Source organism: Stigmatopora argus, chromosome 19, assembly GCF_051989625.1.
Source record: "Stigmatopora argus isolate UIUO_Sarg chromosome 19, RoL_Sarg_1.0, whole genome shotgun sequence".
NCBI lineage: Eukaryota > Metazoa > Chordata > Actinopteri > Syngnathiformes > Syngnathidae > Stigmatopora > Stigmatopora argus.
This window is the reverse complement of record NC_135405.1, coordinates 14,151,168-14,170,501: the sequence shown is the minus strand read 5'-3', so window position 1 is coordinate 14,170,501 and position 19,334 is coordinate 14,151,168. Positions and strand designations below refer to the sequence as shown.

General features: G+C 52.9%; 5 protein-coding genes and 1 long non-coding RNA gene across 17 annotated transcripts; 3 read left to right on the top strand and 3 right to left on the bottom strand.

Annotated features, from left to right (window-relative positions):
* The first annotated feature begins 72 nt into the window (after positions 1-72).
* LOC144064317 (sorting nexin-14-like) lies at positions 73-5,729 on the top strand. Of its 3 annotated transcripts, XM_077586760.1 has the most exons (27): positions 73-702; positions 1,098-1,200; positions 1,265-1,341; positions 1,401-1,479; positions 1,558-1,601; positions 1,669-1,756; positions 1,837-1,921; positions 2,015-2,171; positions 2,232-2,307; positions 2,386-2,430; positions 2,505-2,585; positions 2,662-2,776; positions 2,846-3,001; positions 3,075-3,199; positions 3,280-3,338; positions 3,417-3,543; positions 3,607-3,841; positions 3,987-4,070; positions 4,139-4,239; positions 4,317-4,428; positions 4,518-4,558; positions 4,621-4,731; positions 4,804-4,927; positions 4,995-5,159; positions 5,233-5,328; positions 5,388-5,479; positions 5,568-5,729. In XM_077586760.1, the coding sequence occupies exons 1-27, from the start codon at positions 572-574 to the stop codon at positions 5,625-5,627; spliced, it is 2,769 nt and encodes a 922-aa protein (XP_077442886.1). In that variant the 5' UTR covers positions 73-571; the 3' UTR covers positions 5,628-5,729. The 3 variants fall into 3 exon arrangements, 2 of the variants coding, with proteins under 2 accessions (XP_077442886.1, XP_077442885.1); XM_077586759.1 differs by having other exon boundaries at positions 1,837-2,171; XR_013296767.1 differs by lacking the exons at positions 5,388-5,479; positions 5,568-5,729 and having other exon boundaries at positions 1,837-2,171; positions 4,625-4,731.
* LOC144064330 (uncharacterized) lies at positions 5,693-7,343 on the bottom strand. Its single transcript, XM_077586774.1, has 4 exons — positions 7,087-7,343; positions 6,361-6,531; positions 6,088-6,284; positions 5,693-6,009 (listed from the first exon to the last, which is right to left on the bottom strand). Exons 1-4 carry the CDS (start codon positions 7,112-7,114, stop codon positions 5,773-5,775), a joined length of 633 nt encoding a protein of 210 aa, XP_077442900.1. The 5' UTR covers positions 7,115-7,343; the 3' UTR covers positions 5,693-5,772.
* Positions 7,344-7,657: 314 nt separating this feature from the next.
* psmb6 (proteasome 20S subunit beta 6) lies at positions 7,658-9,586 on the bottom strand. The gene is made up of 7 exons (XM_077586773.1): positions 9,265-9,586; positions 8,649-8,716; positions 8,498-8,563; positions 8,346-8,411; positions 8,144-8,273; positions 7,937-8,081; positions 7,658-7,865 (listed from the first exon to the last, which is right to left on the bottom strand). Exons 1-7 carry the CDS (start codon positions 9,361-9,363, stop codon positions 7,738-7,740), a joined length of 702 nt encoding a protein of 233 aa, XP_077442899.1. The 5' UTR covers positions 9,364-9,586; the 3' UTR covers positions 7,658-7,737.
* Positions 9,587-9,644: 58 nt separating this feature from the next.
* On the top strand, positions 9,645-14,261 carry angel2 (angel homolog 2 (Drosophila)). 3 transcript variants are annotated; one of them, XR_013296770.1, is made up of 10 exons: positions 9,645-9,945; positions 10,442-10,671; positions 10,830-11,053; positions 11,127-11,196; positions 11,312-11,718; positions 11,806-11,926; positions 12,011-12,071; positions 12,203-12,336; positions 12,416-12,698; positions 13,039-14,261. XR_013296770.1 is itself a non-coding variant. In XM_077586768.1 (9 exons), exons 2-9 carry the CDS (start codon positions 10,449-10,451, stop codon positions 12,568-12,570), a joined length of 1,395 nt encoding a protein of 464 aa, XP_077442894.1. In that variant the 5' UTR covers positions 9,646-9,945; positions 10,442-10,448; the 3' UTR covers positions 12,571-14,261. The 3 variants fall into 3 exon arrangements, 1 of the variants encoding a protein (XP_077442894.1); XR_013296769.1 differs by having other exon boundaries at positions 13,036-14,261; XM_077586768.1 differs by having other exon boundaries at positions 9,646-9,945; positions 12,416-14,261.
* Positions 13,037-16,526, top strand: LOC144064332 (peptidyl-prolyl cis-trans isomerase FKBP3-like). 5 transcript variants are annotated; one of them, XM_077586779.1, is made up of 8 exons: positions 13,037-13,162; positions 14,402-14,528; positions 14,720-14,820; positions 15,492-15,554; positions 15,648-15,735; positions 15,957-16,069; positions 16,292-16,353; positions 16,438-16,526. In XM_077586779.1, exons 2-5 carry the CDS (start codon positions 14,430-14,432, stop codon positions 15,661-15,663), a joined length of 279 nt encoding a protein of 92 aa, XP_077442905.1. In that variant the 5' UTR covers positions 13,037-13,162; positions 14,402-14,429; the 3' UTR covers positions 15,664-15,735; positions 15,957-16,069; positions 16,292-16,353; positions 16,438-16,526. The 5 variants fall into 5 exon arrangements, with proteins under 5 accessions (XP_077442905.1, XP_077442904.1, XP_077442903.1 ...); XM_077586778.1 differs by having other exon boundaries at positions 15,492-15,566; XM_077586777.1 differs by lacking the exon at positions 15,648-15,735.
* Positions 16,527-16,572: 46 nt separating this feature from the next.
* On the bottom strand, positions 16,573-19,302 carry LOC144064979 (uncharacterized). 4 transcript variants are annotated; one of them, XR_013296939.1, is made up of 9 exons: positions 18,472-19,302; positions 17,826-17,890; positions 17,662-17,746; positions 17,552-17,586; positions 17,372-17,450; positions 17,246-17,296; positions 17,110-17,174; positions 16,987-17,030; positions 16,573-16,629 (listed from the first exon to the last, which is right to left on the bottom strand). It is a non-coding gene; the product is annotated as an uncharacterized LOC144064979 (long non-coding RNA). The 4 variants fall into 4 exon arrangements; XR_013296937.1 differs by having other exon boundaries at positions 17,272-17,296; positions 18,472-19,301; XR_013296938.1 differs by having other exon boundaries at positions 16,573-17,030; positions 18,472-19,301.
* Positions 19,303-19,334: the final 32 nt, after the last annotated feature.

Below are 19,334 nucleotides of genomic sequence, written 5' to 3'. Positions count from 1 at the left end.
GCAAGCAACCCTCCCTCCCTCCCAGCCTGGTCTTGCCAAAATTCTCTCTGCAAATTGTCTGCCAAATTCGCCTTGGGGTGCTCCGAAGAAGGCGTCCGGCCGGGTCACTCATGTGGGCCGGCTCCAAACGCCCGGGACGGTGCGAGGGAGCGACCCCGAGCCGGGAACGGAGACGGGATGCTCCTCGGGATTAGATAAACTCCGCCCCCTCACCTCGCGCGCGCGGCCAAGAGTGTCGTCGCCGTCTCGATTCTCGTCCAATCGCCAGCCTTTCTCTACTTTGAACTCCTCGTTGTACTTGTTTGACACGTCTCTGCTCTGCCCATGGAGGTGTGCGGGTGGCAGCGATAAGCGGAAGTGGCCCGCGGCCGACAGACGCCGTGTCCGCGCTCGAAAACAAGACGGCAGTGCGGATCGCATGGGAGCCTGGCAACCCGATGGGATCCGATTAGAACCTGGCAACCCCCAGCCGGCGAGCGAGTCATTTATCCACATCATAGTTTGGGCCGTGTTAGCGACGCTTGCTTTTCGCTCTTTTGAGTGGCGCCCAATTTTACTTTAGGAATCCAAGATGGACGGCGGCTTGGCGTTGTGGCGAAGGGCCGGCTTGGACGCGCTTGGCTTCCGGGTTCGTCGCTTTCCGCTGACCAGCTGCCTACTCGCCGCCATGTCGGCCGCCAACGTGCTGCTCCTGCTCAACAGGTGAGTAGTGCCGAGCGAGCGCCAGCGCCAGAAGCCCCGCCCCAACCCCCACCTGCCCTAACCCGGTCCGGAGGTGGAGCGGGCGGGGACGCCCCCCCACGAAAGGACTTTAACAGTGGAACCCAGACACGGGTCTCGGTCGGTCCACGGGACCGAGACGGCCCCCGCCGTCAACGGCATCCGCCAAGGCCTTGATTCCTACTGCAAAGCGTAAAGGCCATTGAAACGCAGCCAAGTGCTTTCGTAGTTCTCGACGTCTTTCGGGTGGCCACGTTACGGCCAAGTCACTCCAAATGGAAATGAAGTTCACTCACGTCGTATTTGGGGAAATTGATTGATGGATGGATGGAGTGCTGTGAATTGGGGCGCAGATGATCCAAAGATGTCACTTGCAGGTCCATCCACGTCCTGATAGGCTTGTGGTGCTTGGCGGCGGGCGCGCTCGTCTTCTATTGGGCTCTGGAATCCGAATCGTCCGTGGACCCTTCTCCGAAAAAGGTGAGCGTCGGTCGGGCGCCTCTGTCGGGCGTGACCGCGCTGACCTGGCGACCTCTCGCCGCAGCGGCGGGAACCCTCCGACTCCTTTCCCGCCGCTCGCGGCTGCGCCCTTTGCGGGAAGGCCAAGTGCAAGCGCCACAGGTACGTAGTGGTCGCCGTGACCACCATCCTGGCACGCAGTGACCCTCCTTGCGCTCCAGTCCGACGTTGCTGCTGGAGAACTTCCAGCCGTGGTTGGGGCTGGACGTTCACGCCAAGGTGGACGCTTCGGTCACGGAGGTAAGCGTGGCAAACCACCGCCCGTTGGCTCGCCCGCCCATTTGAGCGCCTCCGTCGGTGACTCCCTTGCGCCCGAAGGTCTTCGAGCTGGTCCTGGAGAACTTTGTGTTTCCGTGGTACCGGTGAGTGGCGGGGCGTCGTGAGCCTCCCCCCGGCCCATGTGACCCTCCCCCTCGGTGACCTCCGCAGGGACATCACGGACGACCGAGCGTGCGTGGACCAACTCCGCCTGAGCTTTCGCTACCTGGCGTCCGTGTTGGTGCGCAGGGCTCAAAAGGTGGCGTGCCCCACCCCCCACCCCCCACCCCTCTCCTTGGCCCTGGCAGCCGGCGGGTCAAAGTGCAAATCTCTCCCCAGGTGGACTTCCCCGGCGCCTTCGCGGGGCGGGTGATGAAAGCCGCCGTCAAGCACGTGGAGGTTCTGACCAGGGCCGGCGCTCGAGGTGAGTCGCTTTGCTCCTCTGCCGCCGTCGACGCCGGCCGGCCGGCGCTCTCGGCGAGGGCTTCAAGGCGCGGTGGCGGGGGGGTCCCCTCAGTCGGCCCAGGCGTGACGTTACAGCGGGCGGCCCTGGAGGAGTACGGCGCCGACCTGCACGTGGCGGCACGCGGGCGGAACCACGAGCTGCTCTACCTCCGCAAGCTCACCGAGATGCTCTTTCCGTACTTGATGCCCCCGAGAGCCGCCGAATGCAGGTTGGGCGCCTCCCCTTTTTCCCACCGGGAAGCGGCCAACCTACGTGGAGTCGCCCGCAGGTCGCTGGCGCTGCTTCTGCGGGAGGTGATGTCGGGTTCCGTGGTGCTGCCCGCCATGGACTTTGCCGCCGACCCGGTCAGTCCGCCGCGCGCCGCCGTGCGCTCCCCGACCGCCTCCGCTCGATTGACCCGCCGCGACACCGTTCTTTCTCAGGACACGGTCAACCTGATGGTGTTGAAGTTTGTCGACGACACGCCGGTAAGTCCACGCCGGATCGCGCTCCCTTGGCAAATTCCCACCGTGTATCGACCGCACACGGTTTGCGTCGGCAGAGCGAAGCCGCCGCCGAAGCGCCGTCCCCCCGCGTTCCTTTCCTGCACAAGTACGCCGACCGCGGCGGCGACCGACCCTCGGTGAGTACTCGCCGGGCCGACGCGGGGTCCCCCCCAGGAGGCGTGGATTAGCGCCGGCGTTGGGGCCCGCCCACAGGTTCTCAAGTTGGAGCTGAAGGAGATCCGCGAGCAGCAGGAGCTTCTGTTCCGCTTCATGAACTTCCTGAAGCAGGAGTGCGCCGTGCACGTGCTTCAGTTCTGCCTGGATGTCGGTGAGCACCCGACCCCCCCCACAACCCGCCGCTACCTCTTTCGAGACCCCCACACCCCCCTCGTCCCAGAGGAGCTCACCGACAAGATCTCGAGGCCGGACCTGGACGACGCGGAGCTGCGGCGTCTGCACGGCAAGCTGGCGCACGTCTACTGGAAGTACTGCGCCGACGACAGCGTGGACAAGATGGACTTGGAGCGCTCCACCGTCGACGGCATTCGAGATGGTAAAGCCTGCCTCACCACGGCGATTCACCCGGGATTCACCCCCAGCGGACAGAGTCTTTTTGCGGTCGCCAGCGGCGATGGGTCCGTACCGGGCGGTGGTGGAGCCGCAGACGGCGCGTTGTCTTTTCCAAGCCTACGAGCACGTCCTCTCTCTCCTGGAGAACGTCTTCACGCCAATGTTCTGCCACAGCGACGAGGTGAGGCGCCGCCCCGGGGCCGTCCGTCTCGACGCTAGGCTGACCGAGTGGGTTTGGGGGGGGTGCTGCGTTGCGCTCAGTATTTCAGACACCTGCTGAAAGGAGCCGAGTCGCCGTCCAGGAATCGGCGTGTTGGCAGGTGGGTCGCCGGGCGCCCCTCGACCGCCGCCCCTCGGCTCCGGCCCCTCAACCCGTGCCACCGTCGCCCCGTCCCCAGGAACGTCTCCAAGCACGGCGAGTCCTTTCGCATTGGGAGGATCGGCAGTAAAATAAAAGGCGTGTTCACGAGCGGCGCCGTGGACGGCACGCTCGTCCCGCTCGGCCCTGGGAGCGACGACCACGCGGTCAGCCCTTTGGAATAATATTGGCCAGGCACGGGGCCCCTGCTCAGGTGACATCCGTTTTAGGTGGAAGAGGCCGTGGCGGCGACCGAGGACGATGCGGCGGCGACCGACGACGCGGTGGCGACCGAGGACGCGGCGGACGCAGCGGACGCGGAGCCCGTCCCCGCGGCCTGTGGCCTCCGGAGGCTGTCGGCCTGGACCGCGGCCATCCCCTACGTGGACTTGGACGAGGACGACGGCAAGAGGGAGAAGATTCCCGTCTTCTGCATCGATGTGGAGCGCAAAGACCGAGAAGAAGGTGAAGCGGTCACGGCCGATGGCACCGATCTGGGAGCAAAAAAACAAATCCACGTGATTAAGTGGCAGCTCTTGGTGGCACAAAGATAACAGGCGTTTGCAGAATTAGGAAGCACACGTCTTTTTTCCTCTCCTCTCCTTGGCAGTGGGACACGACCCCGAGGGGTGGCGGGTCCACAGAAGGTACCTGGAGTTCTACGTGCTGGAGTCCAAGCTGACCGAGTTTCACGGTAAGGGCCGGTCGGCGGGCGGCCCTCCCGCCCGCCGACCGGCGTGGCTGAACTCTTGTCCTCGGCAGGCGCCTTCCCCGACGCGCAGTTGCCCCCCAAACGCATCCTGGGGCCCAAGAACCAAGAGTTCCTCACCTCCAAGCGGGAAGACTTTGAGGCCTACTTGCAGGTGAGCCGCCGACAGGGCGAGCCGCCGGCCCGGTCGGGGCCACCCGTCTCCATCTCCTTTCCTTTTCCGGAGCGCAGAAGCTCCTGCGCTACCCGGAGTTGAGCAACAGTCAGCTGCTGGCCGACTTCCTGTCCCCCCACGGCGAGCAGTCGCAGTTTGCGGACAGGATACTTCTTGACGTCAACCTGGGTAAGTACGGGCGCCGCCGGGCCGGGCCTGGCTGGCGAGCCGCTCGTTCTTAAACGGAACATCCGGGTCCTGGCTCCTCCCTTCCTCAGGCAAAATGTTCAAGTCCGTTCCTGGGAAGCTGATGAAGGAGGTGGGTGGGCTTTTCCCCCCGAGCCATTCCCCCCACGTTCGGCGCGTGACGGCTTTTTCCAGAAAGGTCAAAACCTGGAACCCTTCCTCCAATCCTTCTTCAACTCCTGCGAGTCCCCGAAATCGAAACCCGGGCGGCCCCGGCCGACGGCGGGCGGCCCCAGCGACCGGCGGGTACGGTCGTTCACGCCCTGGCGGTCCACCGGCGCGATCCCCGGCTCATCCGCCCCGTCTCACGGCGCGTAGGACCTCCCCGACCGGATGGCGGCGGACGGCGAGGACTCGACGACGGCCCTCGCCCGCGGCCCTCCACTCCGCACGGGGGAGCCGCTCGGAGTGGAGGGCGCGTTCGACTGCGCCGCGCACGCGGGTGAGCCTCGGAGCGCCCCGGATTTGGCCGGGCGACGCGGCTTTGGCTTTGGTTTGTCTCTCTCCAGGTCGGCTGGTTTTCGGCGCGCCGCGCTGGTTGCACGTCTTGCTGTCGGCCGGCCGGATCCTCCTGAAGGGCGCCTTCGAGGCCTACGTGGAGCGGTACCTGCGCGCCAAGCTGGACGCCGTGCTGCAGGAGCACCGCCTGGTCTCGCTCGTCACTCAACTGCGAGGTGGGCCGACCGCGCCGCCGATTCCCACCGCCGGGAAGGTCCTGACCCGGAGGGCGACCGCGTGCGCTCGCAGATGCCGTCTTCTACAAAAGCGCGGAGGAACGGGGAGCGGCGGCCAAGAAGGCCCGGGCCGAGCGGACCTTGGAGGCCATGACGGCCTATCTGCCGGGTGAGTTCTCCGAGGGCGGGGCCCTACGACGGCCCAAGCTGAGCCCGGCGTGTCCTCAGACGCGGTAGGCGCGTGCGTGGGCGAGCAGGCCAAACGCCGGGGGGTCCGCCTCCTCTTTGAGGGTCTTCAGCAGCCGCTGCTCAACAAGCAGGTGAGAAAGGGGCAGCGTCCGGCTCTCGCCGCCCAAGCGCCGCCGGCCGAGCTCCCGCCGACCTCCCTCCGCTTTCCGTTGTGCTCAGATGTCCTACGTGCTGCTGGACCTGGCCGTGATGGAGCTCTTCCCAGAACTGCGTTCGTGACGAGCACGCTCGCCAAAGGAGGCCGCCAGAGTATTTGCGCGGATGTCAATTGGACCGAGTGGATGTTCCGCTCAAGCAAATATATTTTATTTGAAAAAGGGATGAGACATTGGAGTTTTTTCGGGCATTTGAAAGAGAGCCCTTCTCACAAACAAGACGAAGGCAAAAGTCTCGTGAGCATTCGCCACACGGCGGCGGCCAAAAGCGGAAATTCCCGCCACAGGGCCAACATTTGTCGCTCCAGTTGCCGCGACGTCCGCTCCAACTCCAGGCGGCGGAGGCGCGATGCCGGCGCCTCTCTCGCCAGCTCCTCCGCCACGGCCAGCAGCCGGTAGATGGCGTGGTACTCGTCCGCGGGAAAGTCGCCCACGCTGACGTTTTCCTGCGCGACCCGCAAATCCGGTCCTTCCGTGCTCTCTTATTTTAGAGCGGAAAGCGGCCGGGCGGGCCGGCCTATTACCTGGACGGCGCGGCGCAGTCGTTCGGCCAGCGCGCCGACCTCTGACAGGACGGCCACGAGCGAGGGGGAGTTTGCCGGGTGGCCGCGTCCCGGCACGGGACTCGCGCGGTGCCGCCGGCCGGCCACGACATCCGTCGGCCGGGCTTCCGGGGGCTCCTCTCGCCCCGGAGGCGGGCCGAGGGGCTCCGGGTCGCCGCCTGCGGACGCGTACAGGAATCCCGGCCAGTCTCGCCGGCGACCGTTACGGGAAGGACGACGGAGACGAACGGGCACCTGCGACGAAGAGCCGGACCGAGCGCCGGTCGCGGTTGTGGTCGGCCTCCCGCTCCTCGACTCGCAGGCGCTCCCTCAATCTCGCCGCCAAAGCCCGGGAGCCGAGGCCGGGCGGGCGGCTCCTGATCAGCGACACTGCCGCCGCCACGCTCAATTTGGCCAAAAGCAACTCTGGTGCAAAGAGGGAAATTAGGAGGAGCAAAAAGTGAGTATATTGAGTGTGATAAAAGCGGAAGGGTTAATTCCAGAGATCTAACGATGGATTGTTAACCTCAAGATGTTTTTTTTTAGCTTGCAGCAGGATTATAAATGTCTCATTTTCTGAACCGCTTTATCCTCACTAGGCTCGCGGGGGTTGCTGGAGCCTATCCCAGCTGACTCGGGGCCAGAGGCGGGCGGGGTACATCCTGAATCGGTGGCCAGCCAATCGCAGGGCAAAAGGAGACAAACGACCATTCCCGTCCACACTCGTACCTAGGGGCAATTTAGAGTGTCCAATCAACATACCATGCAAGTCTTTGGAATGTAGGAAGGAGGAAACCCACGCAGGCCCGGGGAGAACATGCCAACTCCACACAGGTGGACCGACCTGGATTAGAACCCAGGTCCCCCCCACTGTGAGGCCGTCGCGCTAACCACTCACCTGCCGGGCCGCCCAGGATGAAACGTTTTCTCCTGAACCAGTGAAAAGGGGAGTCATTTGATCTTCCGAGTGTTTGGAATTACCTGCATGGCATGTTGTGCGGCTCTCCATTCGACGAGCTAACGTTGCTAATTCTCGATTAGCTCACTTAGAACGAAGTTGACCATCTTTTTTTCTTACACTGGCGGAAAATGCCTCCCTCGCGTAGTTGTAAAAATGGCCCTAAGCTAGCATAACTCGTTGCGTTGTACGTGTTGTGAAAAGGAAGAAATGCGTTTGAATTGAGTTTACATTGATTGAAAGGGGCGGGCGGCATCGGCGCGGTTGCGTGACGTCATGCTCCCGACTGATGAACAAGCAAAAGTTTTGACATTTGCACGACGAATCACGAAGGGCTCCGTAGACAAGGATGCCGGTTTAGCTCGCTGCTGCTGGGTTTATGGGGCTATTCATGAGGCCATTTTGAAGAAAGGCTAAACATGTTCGTTTATTATTATTATTATTTTTTTGTCTTTAGTTTTTTTTAAAGGAACCCTGTGCCAAACACGCGACTTGGGCGTTTGGGACAAGCGTCTTTCAACCATTTGTGAACAACCATCAGCCGCGAGCCGGCCGGAGCACTCGCCGCCGTCAACGAGAAAGAGGAGACAAAACTTTTGGAAACGGCCCTTTATTTTGCAAAGTGGGGAAAACTCAAGAGGACATTTTATTGGCAAACGTGGGCGGACGCGTGTTCAGTGGGTGGAAAACTTGGGCAGCTGGTCCCCCAGGATGACGCGCCTCTCCACACCTTCCTCGGAAATGCTGGCCAATCGGACGACGCCCCCGCTGGAGCCGTCTCGCTCCATGGCCAGCGACAAGGCTGGCGAAGACAAAGAACCCGGTGGGCCATTTTTTTTTTCTGGGCGCCGGCCAGCCGGATCCCTCACTCACCTGTAGCGGTCAACTCCAAGCACTGGTCACGACTCATCCCCGCTTTGTAGTTGGAGTCCATGAAGCCGTAAATGTAGGTGCTGCCGCTGCCGCCGACCGACACGGGCTGTCTGGCCAGCATCCCGCCGACGGGGACGCAGTACACCTGAAGGGCGGTCGGGTTGGCGTCAGAGCCGGCGATCGCGGGAAGTAAGGAAAAGCCCGTACCTGTCCGCCCTTCCTGCGATCCCAGCCCGCCACGATGATCCCGGCGGTCAACTCCTCTCGGTAGCGGTAGCAGCTGGCCCGGAAAAGGTTGGCGGCCGTCTCCACCAACGGAGGCTCGTCCAATTCGATGCTGGGCGGATTCAGTCAAAAGGGGCGCTCGACCAAAAACGGGGCGCCCGAGCACGAGCTCAACTTTGCCTACCTGTGAAAGCCCAGTTGGTAGGCCACCACGTCGGCGATGGCCTGGGTGTCGGCCGCCGATCCCGATCTGTCGCGCCGGAAGACGTGTGAGGGGAAAAACTAGAGGAGGAAGTAGTGGCGGCGGCGGCGGCGGCGGCGGAGGCGGTCCATCACCTGCAGCAGAAGATGCGCTCGTGGATGGGCGTCAGTTTGTCCGTCACCCTGTTGGCGATGTACGCTCTGACAGAAGACACCGCACCCCCACCCCAGATTATTAACGGCGGCGTCACACGCGGGTCAGCGCGACGGCGAGATCGGCAATCACCCGGTGGTGGTACGAGAGTCCGCTCCGATAACCACGCCGCCGTCGTACTCCAACGCCATGATGGTGGTCTGTCATGCAAAAGGACAATCTTATTCAAATTTGACAGTCATTGGCTACCTAAGTGTGACGGACGAACCGAAGATGCTTGAAAAAAGTGCACTTTTGACAGTAAGGCCTAACTTTGTCATATGACCATCATCGAGACTGAAACTAAGAAAGTGCACGAGCAACCTTGCCACCACTCAATCGACTGCAGTGGCTTTTCATGAACGGATTCAGGGGCACAGAAACACCAATTGACTGCTAGCAAAAGACATTAGATGTCCATAACTAATCAACAGCTCGGCTTTTAGCCTTTCTGCCTTTTCACGGGCGGCTGATAGGAATAGGTTAGATTAGGTTTGGGTTAAGTAAGGTAAGGGAAGGGAACGCAGGGCAAGGCCCCGGGTATTATTGATTGACTAAACCGACTCTTTTTGTTTTATCTTACTCGTTAGCATCTTTAGCTGCGTCGGTAGTGATTTGCTGTCTCATTCAGCCGACGTTCACTATTCACGTTTCCTTTAGCAAAACGGGACGATTTCGACTCGAGAAGGGGGCCACGAGAGCCACTCACCCCGGTGCTGACTTCTTTGTCGGTCCAGTCCGGCATTTGGTGATTCTGTGTGGAAAAGTTGGGCTCCAAACGCCGCATAGCTACGGATGTTGCCGCCATCTTGATCTTCTATGAAGGGAAGCCAGCTAGCTGCCTGCTCGCTGCCTGCTCGCTTTTGCCACAACAACGGCTAATTCCATGTTGACCACTTACAATAATTCCCGTAAAAAAAGTTATACGAGTGGTGGATATTTGATAGCCAAAGGGTGAGTACGACTTCACTTTATTATACACAAAATTTGATTTAAAAAATGTGTGTATTGTGGTACGTTGCCTTCAACAGAAAAAAAAAAACTACAACTCCCATTGACTGGGATAAAGTGACTTTTTTTTTAAAATTAAATGTACTGTATGGTTGTAACGTGAAGATCATTTAACTTTTGTAGAGGACAACACTAAAATATAATTCGAGTGTCGGATCAATTATGTAAGCTATTTGCCGTTTTTATTCTAGTAATATTAACAGGAAGTCGTAAACGTCTTTCGACCCATATTGATGACGTTTACAATGTCGCTTAATGATGAGCTGCATGGTGTTTGTAATTATACCTCTCGCGTGGTCTTTATATCTTTCTGATCAGCAACAAAAGTACTCCGAATAGTTTTCCGAAGAGATGATGTCCCGTCTAATTGCAGGAAACGGTAAGTAGCTAGCGTTTTTTAACCACCGCCATAAGAAATGTCAGTTCGGACCAGGTGGGAAGTAGCCACTGTTACTTTCATGATCAAACTTCATTTTGTTCCAAGTTGGCTTGTGCCATTGTAGAATGGCGTTACCAATGTCGGGCACATTTTACAGGCACAACATTTATTCATTCATTTTTTCGTCGCGCTCATCCTCACAGGGGTCACGGGGGTGCTGGATCCAACACGCTGAATGGGTTGCCAGCCATTCGCAAGCATGTTGAAAACAAAAAACACCATTAAAAGGAAGCAATAACAACATTATGAATGAATGATGTGTGGGTACCCTCATAAGAAAGCCTGAGTTCTGCAATAGTAGCAAAAATGGACATTTTGTGTCGTGAAAATGTCTCTCATCCATCAATCATCTAATGTTGAAACCATGATCGATGGTAGTTGGAACTGTTTACGACTGAATGAGCGAATCAATTTCTTTTTTGCTTTTGCCACACAGGCACGTCATGCTCCTTGGCAAGTTGAGCCGCGCCGGCGGCCGCCTCGTTCGCCGACGTCTGGCCACGCGGCCCCCGTCTTCCCGTCTCCGACGGATGTCCGGCGGTCTCGGGATGGAGCTCGGAGAGCGCCGCCCTCCTGGAGAACTAAAGAGGAAGGCAGAGGAGATGGAGAACCGTGGCGAGGACGTCTCGGGAGAAGATGGCCAAATGGTGGCCTCCCGGGCGCCGGGTGATTTTTTTTTTTTCATTCATTTCTGACAAAGTTGCACCTGATTTGAAGGCTAACCGGAGCTCCATTTGGAACAAAGTGCTAGAGAAAAAAAAACTATTTAGGAGTCACATTTGTGGGTTTTGGTTTTCAGCAAGTTTGCCGGCGTTTCCTTCCAGGGGGCGACGCGGCGCCGCTGGCCCGACGGTGGGAGACGTGGCCCGTCGGCGGCCGCGGCGGAGGCGCCGGAGCCGTGGACTTGACGGTGATGTCCTACAACATCCTGTCGCAGGATCTCCTGCAAGACAACGCCCACTTGTACTCGCACTGTCGGCCGGAGGCGCTGGTCTGGTCGCGCAGGTTGCCCAACCTGCTGGCCGAGCTGCGCCAGCACGACGCCGACGTGAGTGCGGAGCGGAGTGGAGCGGTCGCTGGCCCGTGCGGGTCCTGCCACTCTGACCTCTGACTTTTGATAGGTGCTGTGTCTTCAGGAAGTTCAGGCGGACCACTTTGAGACGCAGATCAAAGACGCCCTGCACGCGCAAGGTTCAAATCCCGTCCCATAAAACACCGACCTAACTTTGGCACGTAGGCCCCAAGTTGGGAAAGAAAAGGTGGATGGCCTTCAGCTCCAAAAATAAGTCCATTTCTTTCTTTTTAGGTTACGATTGTGTGTACAAGAAGCGAACGGGCCAGAAAGTAGACGGCTGCGCGGTGGCCTTCAAGACCTCGCGCCTCTGTCTGCTCTCGTCCAATCCGGTGGAGTTCTTCCGAGCCGGCGACGCCCTCCTGGACCGCCACAACGTGGGCTTGGTGGTGCTGCTGCGGCCCCGGGGCCGCCGGGCCGGCACGTTGTGCGTGGCCAACACGCACCTGCTCTTCAACCCGCGGCGAGGCGACGTCAAGCTGGCCCAGCTGGCCGTCCTGCTGGCCGAGATGGACCGGCGGTCCCGCCTCCCGGACGCCGCCGTGCTCCTGTGCGGCGACTTGAACTCGACGCCGTGGAGTCCGCTGCTCACCTTCCTGCTGGCCGGACGGCTCCGCTATCGCGACCTCCCCGCCAACGTGGTCCGCCTCTAAAGCCGCCGTCGGATGGCCGGAAACCGGCGAGTAGACCCGGGTCGCTCTGAGTCTCCGCCCCTTGTGCCCACGCAGGTGTCGGGTCAGGAGCGCGCTCCCCGAGGACAGCGCCTGCTGCCCGACCCCATCTGGTCCCCCGCCTTGGGCATCAACCGGCGCTGCCAGTACGAGAGCCCCCCCGCGTCCTCCGCCGCAGGTCCGATTTCTCCTCCTCGCCGCCGCCGCTGCCGTTTTGCCAGCGGGAGAGGGTGCCATCCCATTTTGTCTGCTTTTTGCGCAGGCGCGGAAGAAGGCGTCGCCGCAGGGGTGCCCGCTAAAGGACGGGAGGAGGCGTCCAAAAGGTAGGTTCGTTGAAATGCTGCTCCCTGTCCTGCCGGCTTTGGCCAGCAGGTGGCCACGTGGGACCATACTTGGTCAAAAGTCAACTTTCTTCCAAATATAGTTTTCTGTAACGCCTGGCCATTTTGCGCAGTTGGCGCCTGGAGCACCAGTTCTGCCTGCGCTCGTCGTACGGCCCCCGCCTGGCGCCCGACGGCTCGGCCGCCATCACCACCTACCACGCGCGCTCCTCCGCCATGGTGGACTACATCCTCTACACGCCGTGGGGTAAGAGAGCGCCGGCCGCCCGAACGTTCCGCCGCCGCCGCCGCTGAGCCCGTCCGTCCTCCGTCCGTCCTGCGTCCAGGCCCCGAGGGGCGGGGCCTCCAGCTGCTGGGCAGGCTGTCGTTGGCCGGCCGGGCCGAGCTGGAGCGCGCCGGCGGGCTGCCCAACGCCCGCCATTCGTCTGACCACGTGCCTCTGCTGGCCCGCTTCCGCTGGCACCTCGGCGACCGCTCCTGATGCAACCCCCCCCCCGAACGTTGCCATGGACATGGATTGGACGTCCGTTGCCGTCCGGGAGCTTGAAACGCCATGGCACGAATTGGACGTCTATCCCGGCCGCTCCATGAGTCAAGCTTGAGGTGGAGGTACTCCTTTTTAAAAAAAAAAAAAAAAACTTTTTTCCCCCGAAAGATTTTTTTATTTTCACCAATCTTTTAGTGGATGAAACGTTAAATCATGTTCACATCCAGAAATATGTATAGTGTACAATGCCATTGAAAATAACATTTTTTTTTTTCAAAAGGAAGAGTGCTTCTATTTCTGTTACTTTTTGACAATGTAGGGAATGTGCTCCATATTTGACAAGATTTGACAAAACGTAGTGAAATGGAAAATGGCGGCGATGAGACGTGCAAAATGTCTCTTGAGCCGGATTTTCAATGAATGAAATAGGAGGATTAATTTTGCATTTCTGCACCAAAGCAGATTAGACGGCAGCTGTCACGACGGCCGACATCCGCAACCGTGTAGACTGAGGCGTTTACGCTTCAAAAACGCCCAGGTTTTTGAAAAAGGACCATGGCTGGCGTTTTACTTCAAAAAAAATAAAGTAAGGCTTTAAATAAATGACCATGTATAGTAAGGCTTTTTTCTTTTAAAAAAACAACATAGTATAGTAAGGATTTATTTTTTAAAAAAGACCATGTATAGTAAGGCTTTCCCTAAAAAAAATGACATATTATAGTAGGGCTTTTTTTCTTAAAAAAAACAACATAGTATAGTAAGGCTTTTTTTCTTAAAAAACGACATAGTATAGTAAGGCTTTTTTTCTTAAAAAACGACATAGTATAGTAAGGCTTTTTAAGACACTGCAGTTCTTTTGGAACTGTTTGATTGTGACTGGACGTGGATAAACAAGAGTGACTAACATTTACACTTGTTGTAATTGTGCCCAAAAGAGGTTTTCTTTACTCTTGTGCTTAGTTTTGACAGCATTGCAACAAATTGACGATAATAAAAATAGAGTTTAGGTATTCATTGAGTTGTTGTTGTTCAAAAGAAAAAATAAAGTTGACAGCAGGTGAAAAAGCAGCAAGTTAGTGATGGTGAAATCGTCCCAAAGCATTCTATGAAGGACTTCCAATGATAGCTGTGATTTATTTCACTGGAATTTCTTTCAGTTAGTGGCTTGTTACTCCATTTGTTTCGATCTCTAGCCATCGGGGTGATATGAGATGCTGGGCTGATGATGAGCTAGTAAAACTGTTGCGATTTGAAATTGGGCCACGTGATTTTTTAAATAAATGAACAGGTATAGTAAGGATTCTTTTTTTTTTTAAATGACCATGTATTGTAAGGCTTTTTTTAAAGACCATGTATAGTGAGGCTTTAAAAATGACCATGTATAGTAAGGCATTTTTCTTAAAAAAATGACCGTGTAAAGCTTTTTTTCTTCAAAAAAAACTGTATGAAAATGAAAAATGATCATGATTAGTAAGGATTTTTTCTTAAAAACAAGACCATGTATAGTAAGGCTTTAAAAATGACCATGTATACTAAGACTTTTTTTTTAAATGATCATGTAAAATAAGTAAATGTATAGTCTCATTTCATCTCATTTTCTGAACCGCTTTATCCGCATTAGGGTAGAAGGAAACAAAGGAGGATGGATTTTATGTACAAATAAAACATATTTTGGCTGAGTAAAATGTGGCTATATTCCTAAATAATATTTCAATTGTATGAGGTTATTATTGATGCTTTTTATATGTGTCGCATAATACACGTTAGTATTATGAAAACAATGTACTTTGATGTGTCTATTTTTGATACGTATTACCCATGTCAGAGTTCAAAGGTCGGCTCCACCCTTCAAAATGGCAAATGAGCCAGCTGCCAGTCCTTTGGTAGACTGCAGGCAGCTCAGAAGTGACGAGTTACCGAAGAAAGACCCGATCAAGTTCTCACAGGACACGGTACGTTGTCATTTGGGGATTTCGAAGAAGCCCCAGTTGTCATTTGAAGAGTGCTTTATGACGGTAGTAGCATGCTTCGATCGCGTCATGTGGCCCAACGTGGATGATGCAGACAGTCAAATGTTTGCAAACAAATTGGCTACATTGCGTTAGCTACAGCTCTTAATGTTTCATTCCATTGTGTGTTTCAGTTCCTCAACGAACACGGATTGCTGGGAAACATCAAGAATGGGGCCATAACAGCCAAAAAGGAGCAACTTGTCGACGCCATAACGAGCTGTTTGTCAGCAAAGTGAGTCATTTTTTTTTTTAAATAGGAGTTTCTATTTACTATATCCGTGTCATTAAATATCAGCGTTCGGTATTCACGGCTTTGCTAAATTAGCTTGTTTTTCATTATGGTGCATTCCAATTTTGAATGAAAACACTAACTGGCTTGGCGTTGATTATTTTTTTAAATAGCAACAACTTGTGTGGATAACTCACACCCACATAAATGCCATCAGTGGAAGTGTAAGGAATAAACGGTACACTTTTATAGAATATAGACATTTCCCTTCACTTTCTTAAAGGAAGACCTCAGGGCTTGGACCTTTTCATTTTTATTATTTATTTTAAATGCGTTTGAGACATTCAGTCAACAAAAGTGCAGGGGCCATTTTTCACTTGAGTTTAAACATATGATAAAATAACAATTTTCCCTCATTATAGGTCTCCAAACTGGTCCTCGAGGGCTGCTGTGGGTGCAGGTTTTGCTTCCAACAGATCCAACATTAACAGTTTAACCAATGAGGTTTCTGCTGAAAAAAAGAATCACTTGAATGCAATCCAGTGATTGTACTACTAGGATACCAGATTGGAATGAAAACCTGCACCCTCCGCTGCCCTTTCTGGAATAGTTTGGGGACCACTGGTCAAATTGGTTAAATGAGCAATTCTATAATCATGCTGTGTTTTTTGTAGAGGTTTAAAGCCACGGATGTACACGGTGGAAGAGGTGACAGCTGTCAAGAAGTCAAGGCAAAGGTTGTGGACGATGTAGGACCCAAGTGTTTCAGGTTATTTATTTTCTTGTAATGTGTACTAAACCTACTCATTGTGTATCTTGCTTCTCTTCAGTGTCCGCCCAAGTTGACCAGACAAACTTCCCCAAAAAGGGTGACATTGGTGGACGGCGGCACACTTTTTGACAGCAACATCCCCTCAGGTACTTGTCATTATAGAGCAGGTGTCTCCAACTCTGGTCCTCAGGGTCCCGATCCAGTATGCTTTCCATATCTCCCACCACATTTGAATCAAATGATCAAGGTGTGATGGAGGACATGGAAAATAAACTGGACTGGGGCCCTCAAGGACTGCAGTTGGAGGTTATTTATTTTCTTGTAATGTGTACTAAACCTACTCATTGTGTATGTTGCTTCTCTAAAGTGTCCACCCAAGTTTACCAAATCAACGCTGAAGAAAGATGACCAGACAAACTTCCCCAAAAAGGGTGACATTGGTGGACGGCGGCACACTTTTTGACAGCAACATCCCCTCAGGTACTTGTCATTATAGAGCAGGTGTCTCCAACTCTGGTCCTCAGGGTCCCTATCCAGTATGCTTTCCATATCTCCCACCACATTTGAATCAAATGATCAAGATCCTGATTAAGGTGTGATGGAGGACATGGAAAATAAACTGGACTGGGGCCCCTGAGGACTGCAGTTGGAGATCCCTCTTATAAAGACATTTTTAAGTCGCCCAATATTTTTTCCTCCTAGGCCTTTAATATTGTGTGACTTCTTGGAGGCCTGCTGACTGAGGAAAAGAGAGCCTTTCTGATGTTGGTAAAACATAACTTTTTTTTTTACTTAACTAATCCTGGACTTAGTCTATTGTGTGTTGACCCTCTTTTTTTATTTTCCAGAATGCCAAGAAGAGATTCTTTGTCCATGAACAGCAACACATTGAAATGCTAGCTGGCTTATGTGGAAAAATAAAAGTTCTTGAAATGTACATTTGCATTCTTTTTTGCTAGTTATATGAAGAAAAAACAAGTGGCTTGACATTTGAAAGTTTTTATTCAAAGGTACACATTGCTATGGACTGTCTTCTCGACCTGTAGACAAGATTAAAACATAGGCAAAAAAAAAAGTTATTTTTAAAACACTTAGAAATATTTCAACATACAGTCAGAAAAAAGTATGCAATTTGAAATTTTTTAAACAATTAAAAGACTTAGAAAAATTTCAACAGCACTTATGTTGATTTTTTATTATAACACTTAGGGGAAAAAAACTGGGCTTTTTAAATTATAAAACACTTAGAATATAAACACCAAAAAAATAAAGGAAAAAAAAAAGACCATTGAGGGTCTTGGGTCTTTTTTCTCCAAGTGTTTTAACAAAGACAAATGACACTCAAATCTCTTTTATTAAAATTTCTGACTGAAAAAAAGAAGTGAGATCCTCCTTACCTTAAGGATCTGGTCACCATGAGCCAGAGAACTCCTGACTTCACCTAAGAGGGGGAGTAAATTGCATCTTTAGTCAATAAAATAGATCTGGATGAATACTTGGATATTCTACAATAAACTAACCTCTCAGAAGACTGCATTCAGAGATGAGGCATCACTTGGAGACCCTCCAAAGTCTGGACATGGACCTGATGTGTGCAAAAAAAAAAAAGCAAAAGTTAGCATATATAGACACTGGAGATTCAACAAATAGACTTACATTTTTGTTGTTAAATCTAGTTTTACCTTGATGAGAAGACCAAAGATGATGCTAAACGGGGAAAATTTCATTTAACAACGCTATTTAGGAGTTGCCAAACAACTAATACAGGAAGAGAAATCTTACAGAGTTCAGAGACGCCACATCATGCAAGAGAGGCATCATCTTCAAGTGGGCAACCTGGGAAGATCACCTGGACATGGACCTGATGTGTGCAAAAAAAAAAAAAGAAGCAAAAGTTAGCATATATAGACACTGGAGATTCAACAAATAGACTTACATTTTTGTTGTTAAATCTAGTTTTACCTTGATGAGAAGACCAAAGATGATGCTAGATGATGCTAAATGGGGAAAATTTCATTTAACAACGCTATTTAGGAGTTGCCAAACAACTAATACAGGAAGAGAAATCTTACAGAGTTCAGAGACGCCACATCATGCAAGAGAGGCATCATCTTCAAGTGGGCAACCTGGGAAGATCACCTGGACATGGACATGGACCTGGTGTGCAAAAAAAAAAAAAGAAGCAAAAGTTGTCATATACAGAGAATGGAGATTCAACAGATGAGATTAGTTTTACCTGTAACCTCAAGGGTTTGAGTGTCCTGGGGCACACGGAAAGAGCTGCATCTTGATTTAACCACGCTATTTGGGAGTTCACAAACAATTATTGCATGAAAGAGAAATCTTACAATAAATGATCAAGCTAAAGAATGAAAATAAGTTAGTGAGTGCTCCGTGCTAATTTCCCTTTTCCAGACAAGGCGATTAAATATACAGACTGAAGTTAACAGCTAGGAGAAAGTTGGCTTAACAATTTTTGATTAAAATGATTTGTTTAGCACTCGCAGTGAAAACTATCAGTACATACATCATTTTTGAGTGAGCCTTTACCTAACAAACTGTCCGTTCATATCTCGGCTTTGTTTGAATCCACTAAAAGTCTTTTAAACACGACTCGACAATGAAGAAAACAGACTGTAGATCTCTTAGTATTAACATCAAGACGACGCTTGACGTGGTCAAATGGAAAGCGTTGTCGTGACGCTAATGCTAAGATAGCTTGTCACATGTGGCACAGAGCCCAAACTTAAATCGTCGACGGTGCGGTCAACCTGGCATTAAACTTACAGATTTGTTGGCGGTTTTGCTCAATTGATTCCTAAAAAATCTGCCGGTAGCGTGATAAAAATGCACATAGGCCAGTAAATGGCTCGACGCCTTACCTAGTTGGCGTGCTACACGGCCATCAGCATGGACATGGCTGTTGGAGAAGACGAGGCACTGCGCATGTGCTTGATTTATACCGCTGCCTTGAAGATAGGCCACGAAAAAAAGCCTTCGTTCATGTCCTTTAACAAACGTGTCTTGGTTGGAGCTGACCCAAATGAGGCCGTTTAGATCATGCGATTAAAAACCTGAAAAATACGTTAACAAACAAAATAAAGCATACAGGTCAACAAAAAACGTTTTTTTTTTCATTGTCTTTTCCGGTCCGTTTCACTTCCGGCTCACCAATGTGACGTCAGTTCAGGGAACGCCCTCGACTTTTTTCTTTTTTTTTAAATACTATAATAGTTTGATATGAAAGCCTAGTCTTATGGGATGCTACGCCTTTATATCAAATCAAAAGCCTTTATGGTCTTCATACACAGCTGTGTATAATGAATCCGATCCTGATGGTGGTGGCAGGATTGAAGATGAATGAACCTTTTTCTACTAAAAAACCACCAAGTCCCTGAGAGACAACCATGTGTAGTCAAGGCTTCCCTAAAAATCACCATGTACAGTAGGGCCACCTCGTGGTGTAGAGGTTCCCTCGCCTGACTTTAGTGTGGGCAGGTGTGGTTCGAGTCCCGATGGTTTGGCTGTGTTACCCTCTGGAAACCCACACCACTTTTTCCAGGTTGTGCAATATTAAGGTGGATAAACCATTTTCTATCCCAAAAAGACTAAGACATTTTTCTTTTAATCATGGTGTAGAGGTTCGCTCACCTGACTGTCGTGTGGACAAGCGGGGTTTGAACCCCGGTGGCTGCTGATTTAAGACAGACTGGTGGATGAACCATTTTGCCATTAAAAAAGACTA